This window comes from Pocillopora damicornis, chromosome 6, assembly GCF_964200805.1.
Source record: "Pocillopora damicornis chromosome 6, jaPocDami1.2, whole genome shotgun sequence".
Lineage (NCBI taxonomy): Eukaryota > Metazoa > Cnidaria > Anthozoa > Scleractinia > Pocilloporidae > Pocillopora > Pocillopora damicornis.
In genome coordinates, this window is record NC_142675.1 from 9,266,421 (window position 1) to 9,276,460 (window position 10,040).

The following is a 10,040-nucleotide window of genomic DNA, read 5'->3' on the forward strand; positions in this document are numbered from 1 at the left end:
AAACAGCCTCTCAACACATGAAAGACCTGGAACATTGAAAGGTCCAGTGCCTTTCAGCTCTTTGGAGCCATAGGAGACTCTTCTGTTGTGGAGAATATCAATATTGCTCCTCAGAGGCCAGTGAAATGATTTGACAACTTGGTGAAGAAATTTGATTTCAACCTCATTATCAGTAACCCTGAGGGCTCTTCCGATGTAAAACTCGGTATCTGCACTAGAAAGCAAGAACGAAAAGACAGCACAAACACCAGTTAGAGCATCCTCAAGAAAACTGAATCATACATAATTTACATTATCAACCCAGCTGATAATATGAAGTTACTGTGATATAATTATATAATGTTGCCGTTAATACCACTTACAACCTTGGAGCACCTGTTAGTGCCCATATTTGTGACTGTTATTGTCTTTTATAACTGATGTATGGTAACTGTTGTTCTGCTGCTTCCCTTTTCAGACTTTCTGACTTTATCCCTGATTTAAGGGTTATTTTCTTGAACCCAGGAAACTCTATACAAGGTAGGAGGACTTGCTGCTCTTTTTTTCTCTCATTTTTGAAACTTGCCTTCATTTTGTCAATCTTTATTAACCCTTTAATTGCCATGAGTGACCAAGACAGAATTTCTCCTTACAATATCAACACAATATCAACCGGAAAAGTGATGAGAGTAAAGAAAAATATAAATTTGGGGATAATTAGCTTATTCAATACTAAATTCTTTGAACTAACATTATAAGAATTGTATGTTTGGGAGTAAGGAGAATTACAAATTTGATGTGGGAGTTAAAGGGTTAATAATTTATTTGCTGGGAATAATTGTGTCCTGTTTCCATATGTTTCTACATGCATCACGATTTGAAATCATTCTCGGTCTCAATTGGCTATCGGAATTTTTTTTTCAAATGGATTTGATCAACATAACACAATGTCAATTCATGTTTGACAGGTCATCCTGGTAAAGTCAGTTTCATGGGTACGGCACCATCGCCATTTGCGTCTACGAAAGAGACTACAAACTATGCAAGGCTATGCCGCCTCCTGGTGGACGTTGGATCTCAAGTGCTCCGGTCCACTTTTGACAAAATACATCCACCAGCGACTCTACATAAAGTTTTGGGAAGTACCTCAGTGCATTACGCTACATTGCAATCACTGTACAAAGGGAAGAAGAAAGTGCTTAATCCCATGCAATGGGGAAGGTTGTACCCTACTCACTCACCCGTGTCTTCTGCAGCCTTCGATATCACACTTCTAACGGTGCTTCTTAGAAATATCTGTGGTTTGGGCCCTCCTGCCAACGGATGGGATCGTCTTCCCCTAGCTACAGACATAAGCATCGCAGATGATATCGCCAGAGTGAAGTATTACAGAAACACTGTATGCGGCCATGCATCTCAAGCCTTTGTAGATGACATTAGTTTCAGTGCTTACTGGCAGGAGATACGAGAAGCCTTGGTGAGACTGGGAGGAGGTCATCTTAGAGCTGAAATCGACAATCTTGAGCACGATTGCATGGATCCAGATGTCGAGGAGCATTATCGTGAACTGATGAAACAATGGAAGAAAGACGACGACAGCATCAAAGACAAGCTTGAAGAAATTGAAAGTAAGAAATATATTGTGTACTGCCAATATGGATGAATCAGAAGACTAGAAAAGTGTATATTTCCAGTATTTATTTCAGTTAACACGGCTGTGTAGGCTAGCTCATGATGTTTTAGTTTTGGTCGGAACTAGTTTCATTTTTGCGTTGTGTGCAAAATGAAGAACTAATCCAAATGTTGACACTATGTTTTCATTCGCAGTATTTTTGTCTGTTCGTGGGTACTCGTGTACAACTGTTGGAGTGCGTTTTTGCAATTTCTAAGCGTCTTATTGAGTTTGATCTATTCGGAATCGACTAGATATTGGTATACCTATCATTGTTTTATCTGCACCTAACGTGAAGCTGTGATATAAATTTGCTTATGAAAATGCGCATTTTTTTTTTAATTTTCAGATTCGCTGGAAAACGCGAAAAGCATTATGGAGAGAAACTTCAGAGACACAATTAAAAAGATAGAGATTGAAATGAAAGAGGTGAAAGAAAAGCTGAGTACTCTGACGGCCTCAGCTGAAAAAAGCGGACAAGAAGGTTAGTTGGTAGAAAGAGCTACTCACAACAAAAAAATTATTAAGAGCGACAATGTTTTCTTGTGTTCATAACGCAGCTCACGTTCATCGCTGGATGTCGGCCAACACAGCATCCTTTAGTTCTTTACTAGTGTAAGAACACACCCTACATGAAGATTCTCTGTAATCTGTGGGATGCCACGGAATCTGAGATTTTCCGCCCTGGCTTCCTCTCGGATTTGATAGTGTTTTGATAGCACTCATACATGTGTATAATGGTAGGCGAGATAGGTTATAGTCTTATTTTAGTATTACCTTTCTTATAATGAACCTAACTTCCTAGAAGCGTTAGATGTGACCCACATATTTCTCAATGAAATAGCCAAATCCTTCCTCCTGGTGTATTGTGGAGTATTCAATTCTGCATGGGAAAATAGTTAAATGAGGATCGTCTTGAGTAAAATGGGTTAGAATAAGATGTATGTGGATATTCTACATTTACTTCGAAAAAGACTGTAGGCAAAACTTCCCTCTTTATCGCGGGCGGGTCTCTAGATTTCTACAGCTTTTTTTTTTTTTTTGCATGATGAATCACCGCGGTGTAGGGTAACTCATGATGTTTTCATTTTGGACGGAACTAGTCACGTATTTGGAACATTATTCTTGTGTTATGTATGAAAAATGGAGATTAACCCAAATGGTCACACTGTGTTTTCATTGGCAGTATTTCTGTGTGTTGGTGGGTTCTCATGTAAAACTGCTGGAGTGCATTTTTGTGATTTCTAAGCGTCTTGTTGAGTTGGATCTATTCGGAATTGACTAGATATTGATATACGTGTCATTGTTTTATCTGCGCCTAAAAGTGAATCTGTGATGTAAACGTGCGTATGAAATTCCTTTTTATCTTTCTTACATTTCACCTTCGCTAGGTGACCTCAGAGACACAACTGAGAAGATAGAGATTAAAATGAACGAGGTTTTAGAGAGGCTTAGTAGCCAGACGACCACAGTGGAAAAAAGCACAAATGAAGGTTGGTTGCTTGAAAGTGCTACTCACAGATAAACTGAACTATAAACAGGGATTCTGTTAACTTCAGTACATAACACATCTTTTGAGCATTACTACATCGTTCGCTTAATGTCGGCCAATTTTACATTTTTTTAGCTAATGTATTGTTGTAAGAGCACACCCTGGCTACCAATCTACTCTGGCTTCAAATGAAGATACTGAGTAATGTGTGGAATGAGAGGGATGGCACGGAATCTGAGGCTATCTCTGGGATTGGATAATTTTCTGACAGTACTCGTACACATTTAGCCGAGAAGGTTATTGTCTTACTCTAGTTTTACTTTTGTTAAGGACATAATGAGAAATGAGAGGGCAGAAAGGCGTTCTTTGGTTTTTGTTAATTAGTTCCTACATTGTCTCTTTTGACCGACAAGAATCTTACTGAGACTATCGGCTCCAATGTTATCAATATCTATCTCCCGAGTTTCACTATTAGAAACCGCTGAAGCCGAGCCATAAGCTTTTTTAGAATGTTATTTAAAATTTAGAAAAAACCGAGGAAGGGAAAAGGATCTTTCTAGTTAACTTTTAATGAATAAAGTGACTCTTTCCAATGTTATTCCACGAAAGGGTCTCTTGACGAAATGAGAGGCGAAATGGCAAAGATGGACAGCGAACTAAAAGAAGTGAGAGAAAAGCTGTGTACTTTGGCAGCCCCAGTGGGAGAAAGCAAGGGTGAAGGTTAGTTGAATTATACAATAAAAGTTGTCCTGCTTAACCGCAAATTTAGCCTTAGTAAACATGTCCTGTATGTAAGAGCGAGAGAGAGTGAGAGAGATAATCCTATGTTAAAGAGATTCAGCTCTTCAATTTAAACAATCTCTGGAATAGTCTCTGCGGTGTACTTTGATTCCCTTCAATTGTTTAAACGTTCACTCGTTATTAGCGTGGAAACATTATATTTTTATTGGAATGTAGAACGATGTAAAAATAACGTACAGTTTTAACGAAAATATTGACGTTAAGTTCGACTCGATGTTAGAAACTAACAGAGTGGGTTCGACTGAATTTATAATCTAAATGGCTTTTGGTCAGTAAATTAACATGAATCATACATTGATACCTTTTCATCGTCCAAGTAATTTCTTTGGCAATGGTGTCGTACTCGTTCACTTATTTAAATTCAGTGCCGAATACCCAGTGGCATTAGATGTAATCCGCGTATTTCTGAATAAAATAACCAAACCCTTCCTGCACTCATATTGTGGAGTATTCAATTCTACATGGGAAAATAGCTGAATGAGGATCGTCTCGAGTAAAATAGGTTAGAATGAGATGTATGTGGTTATTTTACATTTCCTGAGGAAAGGACTGTTGGCAAAACCTCCCACTTCATCGCAGGCGAGCCTCCGGTTTTCTGCAGCATTTTTGATGAAACCGCGCGACAAAGAAGGCAGAAAGGCGTTGTTTGGTTTTCATTTATTAGTTCGTAGTCTCGCTATATTCCGAAAAAGCCTTGCTCAGACTACGACTCTAATAATATGAATACTTATCTCCCGAGTAATTTATTTTACAACAGATTTTCACTGTCAGACATCGCTAAAAACGAACAAACAGAGTAGGTTCAACTTAATTCAAAATCTAAATGGCTTTTAAATTAGTAGGCATGAATCATACACTTAAACCTTTTTGCATCGTCAAAGTAATTTCTTTGGCAACGGTATCGTACTCATTCGCATATTTAAATTTAGTGCCGAATACCAGAGATGTACCACAATTTTCAATGCTGCATTCATTAGATTTATTACCTATTTTGCTACTGTTAGGTGTTTTTGATCCAACTGAGCTTATCAATGGAATTCGCCAGCTGTACAAGACTCGCGAAGGATGGCTCTCACCATTTCCATGGTGTGAAGAGTTTCAGTTTTTTCTTGGCAATATTTTTACAAGGCTTAAAGTGGTCAGAAGAAAGAAAACGAGAGGAGAAATCACTGACGTATTTGTTGACATGTCGTCAATACTAGACCCGTATGAAGAGTGTTCAGCGCCGAGAACAGTGTTGATTGAAGGAGAACCTGGTATGGGAAAAACCACCTATTGTAAAAAGTACGCCTACGATTGGGCCACAAAACAGCAAGCACCTCAAGGCTGCGGCTCAACAGCATTTAAAGTGGTATTGTTGCTGAAATGTCGAGATATCCACTCTGACGTTTGGGAAGCCATTGATGATCAGCTGCTGCCCCTAGGCATCGATGAAAAAGTCAAACAACAATTTTTTCAGTTTATTCGTGAAAATCAGTCCAGCATTTTATTGATATTGGATGGATTGGATGAGTTACCATCCGGGAAATTGTCGATGTTTTCCAAATTAATTGAAGGAAGAGAACTCCCCAGATGCCACATAGTTGCAACAGCAAGACACGAAGCTGGAAAAGAGGTGAGAAAATGTTGTGACGCGCTGCTTCAGATCGAAGGATTCACTATAAAGCATGTGAAAGAATTTGTCACCAAGTACTTTAAAGAAAGGACGGATTTAGCCACCAAGCTCTCGCAACGGATGTCGCGAGATAAAAACCTAAGAGAAATAGCGGCCAATCCTCTAAACACAGCACTTCTTTGCCTTTTTTGCGAAGAGTTTGAGGGCACACTCCCCGAAAGCAGAGCTCAACTGTACTTGGATATGGTTGAATGTGTTTTGAGAAGATATAGAAAAAGGAAGGGACTACTAGAAACGATCGAAGACTTGACAAACTATTACAAACCGCAATTGAATCACCTTGGAAAGGTAGCGTTGAATGGTTTACTTGACGATAAGTTGGATTTTAATGAAAGTGAATTGAGAAACCATGCAAAAGACCTGACTGAATTTGGATTTCTGTCAGTGCAGCCTGGTGGCAGCAAACTGAGACAAACACTGCATTATGCTTTCTTACATAAAAGTTTTCAAGAATTCTTTGCAGCACTCTTCATTTGTTCTCAGATTCAAAGCAAGGAAATGAAACCTGAAGAACTAGTTTCCGATCCAAGGTATTTCGTTGAACTTAAACAAATACTTTTGTTTTCATGTGGAATTTTGGCCATGAAATGCAATGAACAAGTTGTGGCTCTTGTAAAGAGTTTAACAAATGAAGTCAACAAAAATAAAGGATGTGGTGCAAAAATTGTATTGGAAGCCATCAACGAATGTAAAAGAGAAAAAAGCGATTTTCACTCGTATTTATCGAAGTCGTTTGGAACTGGTTTGAATCTGACCAATTTGAATTTGTTAAATAATGATATTAGTGATGCGGGTGCTACATGTATTGCTGAGGCAATCAAAGTGAACAAGACGCTAACCAATTTGGATTTGTCTTTGAATGGTATTAGTGCTGCGGGTGCCACATGTATTGCTGAGGCAATCAAAGTGAACAAGACGCTAACCAATTTGGATTTGTCTCGGAATCGTATTAGTGCTGCGGGTGCTACATGTATTGCTGAGGCAATCAAAGTGAACACGACGCTAACCAATTTGGATTTGTCTGGGAATGATTTTAGTGCTGCAGGTGCTACATGTATTGCTGAGGCAATCGAAGTGAACAAGACGCTAACCAATTTGAATTTGTCTGAGAATGATTTTAGTGCTGCGGGTGTTACATGTATTACTGAGGCAATCAAAGTGAACAAGACGCTAACCAATTTGGATTTGTCTCACAATGGAATAAGTGCTCCGGGTGCCACATGTATTGCTGAGGCAATCAAAGTGAACAAGACGCTAACCAATTTGAATTTGTCTCGGAATCGTATTAGTGCTGCGGGTGCTACATGTATTGCTGAGGAAATGAAAGTGAACAAGACGTTAACCAATTTGAATTTGTCTGGGAATGATTTTAGTGCTGCGGGTGCTAGAAGTATTGCTGAGGCAATCAAAGTGAACAAGACGCTAACCAATTTGGATTTGCGAAAGAATGGTGTTAGTGATGCGGGTGCTACATGTATTGCTGAGGCAATCAAAGTGAACAAGACGCTAATCAATTTGGATTTGCGAAAGAATGGTGTTAGTGATGTGGGTGCTACAAGTATTGCTGAGGCAATCAAAGTGAACAAGACGCTAACCAATTTAAATTTGCGAAGCAATGGTATTAGTGATGCGGGTGCCACATGTATTGCTGAGGCAATCAAAGTGAACAAGACGCTAACCAATTTAAATTTGCGAAGCAATGGTATTAGTGATGCGGGTGCTACATGTATTGCTGAGGCAATCAAAGTGAACAAGACGCTAACCAATTTGGATTTGCGAAAGAATGGTGTTAGTGATGCGGGTGCTACAAGTATTGCTGAGGCAATCAAAGTGAGCAAGACGCTAACCAATTTGAATTTGTCTCGGAATGATGTTAGTGATGCGGGTGCTAAATGTAATGCTGAGGCAATCAAAGTGAACAAGACGCTAACCAATTTGGATTTGTCTTACAATTATCTTAGTGATGCGGGTGCTACATGTATTGCTGATGCAATCAAAGTGAACAAGACGCTAACCAATTTGGATTTGTCTTACAATTATCTTAGTGATGCGGGTGTTACATGTATTGCTGAGGCAATCAAAGTGAAGAAGACGCTAACCAATTTAAATTTGTCTGGGAATGATTTTAGTGCTGCGGGTGCTACAAGTATTGCTGAGGCAATCAAAGTGAACAAGACGCTAACCAATTTGAATTTGTCTGGGAATGATTGTAGTGCTGCAGGTGCTACAAGTATTGCTGAGGCAATCAAAGTGAACAAGACGCTAACCAATTTAAATTTGCGAAGCAATGGTATTAGTGATGCGGGTGCTACATGTATTGCTGAGGCAATCAAAGTGAACAAGACGCTAACCAATTTAAATTTGCGAAGCAATGGTATTAGTGATGCGGGTGCTACAAGTATTGCTGAGGCAATCAAAGTGAACAAGACGCTAACCAATTTGGATTTGCGAAAGAATGGTGTTAGTGATGCGGGTGCTACAAGTATTGCTGAGGCAATCAAAGTGAATAAGACGCTAACCAATTTAAATTTGCGAAGCAATGGTATTAGTGATGCGGGTGCTACATGTATTGCTGAGGCAATCAAAGTGAACAAGACGCTAACCAATTTAAATTTGCGAAGCAATGGTATTAGTGATGCAGGTGCTACATGTATTGCTGAGGCAATCAAAGTGAACAAGACGCTAACCAATTTGGATTTGCGAAAGAATGGTGTTAGTGATGCGGGTGCTACAAGTATTGCTGAGGAAATCAAAGTGAGCAAGACGCTAACCAATTTGAATTTGTCTCGGAATGATGTTAGTGATGCGGGTGCTACATGTAATGCTGAGGCAATCAAAGTGAACGAGACGCTAACCAATTTGAATTTGTCTCGGAATCGTATTTGTGCTGCGGGTGCTACATGTATTGCTGAGGAAATCAAAGTGAACAAGACGCTAACCAATTTGGATTTGCGAAAGAATGGTGTTAGTGATGCGGGTGCTACAGGTATTGCTGAGGCAATCAGAGTGAACAAGACGCTAACCAATTTGGATTTCTTTGGCAATGGTTAGACAACTTTGAAGTAGAAGGGCACTGCCTTTAAAGTAGGCAGGTACCCTTGAAAATTGAGGGCCATTTGATATGTCATTTCACAGTTTCCTTACAGTATTTTGAATTTTGTCTTGAAGAATCCGAAGAAAAGTGTCACGCTTGGATCTCTTCACTCTGTGAAGAGTCGGCGAAAAGGACAATATTCAAATTTTTTAACTTTCTAGAAGCGCTTGAGGATTTTAAAGGAAGACAAAATACTTCCAATAGAAACTGGTATTTTTCAAAGAGAAATATGGAAAAATATCAGACAGCCGGACTTTTGGTTATTTGAAGACCGTGTCCGGTAGTGTCTGGTGAAAACTTTCTTAGTGTCACGCTTGGATCTCTTCGCACTCTGTGGACAAGGTCAGCGAAACGGAGAACGTTAGCATTTTTTCACTTTTTAGAAGCGCTTGAGGATTGTAAATGAAGGTAGAATATTTTCCAATGAAAAATTAGTATATTTCAAAGAGAAATACGGAGTTGTTTGAGGACCGTGTCCAGCTGTGTCATTGAAATTTTTAAGTGTCAAGCGCTTCGATGTCTTCGTACTCTGTGCAGACTACAGACCGCAGACCGGGTACAAAATTCAGACTGAGAATTTTTACTGTTTTTTCGTCTGATACGTGATAACATGGCATCCTACAACTTACCGAGCGTCACGCAAGCGCTTTTCTGCGATCATGTTTCGCGATTATTTGCACTATTGTGGAATATTTCTTGTTTGTCTCTTGATCACAATCGTTCTTAATTTTTTTCAAGCCTCATTTAGTATTCTCATTTTGCACACGAGTTGGTTGGCGTGATGTCTGTACAGAAGTTACCAACTTACTAAAAATAGATGTGGATGTAAATGGATGCCACTATTGAATATTTAACCTGCGCAATATTCGAGAAATTCATCTTTTTATCCGACATGTGTTCATTTTGTTGACAAAAATGCGAACCAAGACCAAAACTTTTCTTTCGACTTGATATATTTTCAACGTTCAGAAGTGTTCACATACTGATTTTCACATATGTGTCATATTGTCATTGGTTTTCATGAGAAACTGGAGAATTTTTATAGGGAAAAGCGGAGCGTTGCCCTCGTGACTGGCCATTTGTTAACTTTTTTGGTGGTTTTATCTCTCGTCGGTTTGGTGACTATGTGAAAATCAGATTATATGAAGACTTGAAATTCTATAAGGAACGATTGTGGCCGCTTTGTTAAAAATCAAATGCAATGGCCGCTTTGTTTAAAACAAAAGATATCAAGAAACGGGCAAGGAATATTTAATAGATAATTACTGCGGCAGTCAGCGTTATGAGATATATTGCAGCCAACTGAGGGCGTATTCTGCCTAATGAC

At 39.1% G+C, this 10,040-nt stretch overlaps 1 protein-coding gene across 1 annotated transcript; it reads left to right on the forward strand.

The window, feature by feature from the left end:
• Positions 1 to 953: 953 nt before the first annotated feature.
• LOC113664308 (uncharacterized) lies at positions 954 to 9,168 on the forward strand. The gene is made up of 5 exons (XM_089210704.1): positions 954 to 1,607; positions 2,001 to 2,135; positions 3,043 to 3,144; positions 3,753 to 3,863; positions 4,949 to 9,168. The coding sequence occupies exons 1-5, from the start codon at positions 971 to 973 to the stop codon at positions 8,668 to 8,670; spliced, it is 4,707 nt and encodes a 1,568-aa protein (XP_089066830.1). The 5' UTR covers positions 954 to 970; the 3' UTR covers positions 8,671 to 9,168.
• Positions 9,169 to 10,040: the final 872 nt, after the last annotated feature.

Bases quoted from the DNA above. Each gene is read 5' to 3' on its own strand.
- LOC113664308 (XM_089210704.1), top strand. From the start codon at position 971: ATGGGTACGGCACCATCGCCATTTGCGTCTACGAAAGAGACTACAAAC. The intron at 3,145-3,752 runs GTTGGTTGCTTG...ATTCCACGAAAG, and splicing joins GGAAAAAAGCACAAATGAAG to GGTCTCTTGACGAAATGAGA. The intron at 3,864-4,948 runs GTTAGTTGAATT...TGCTACTGTTAG, and splicing joins GGGAGAAAGCAAGGGTGAAG to GTGTTTTTGATCCAACTGAG.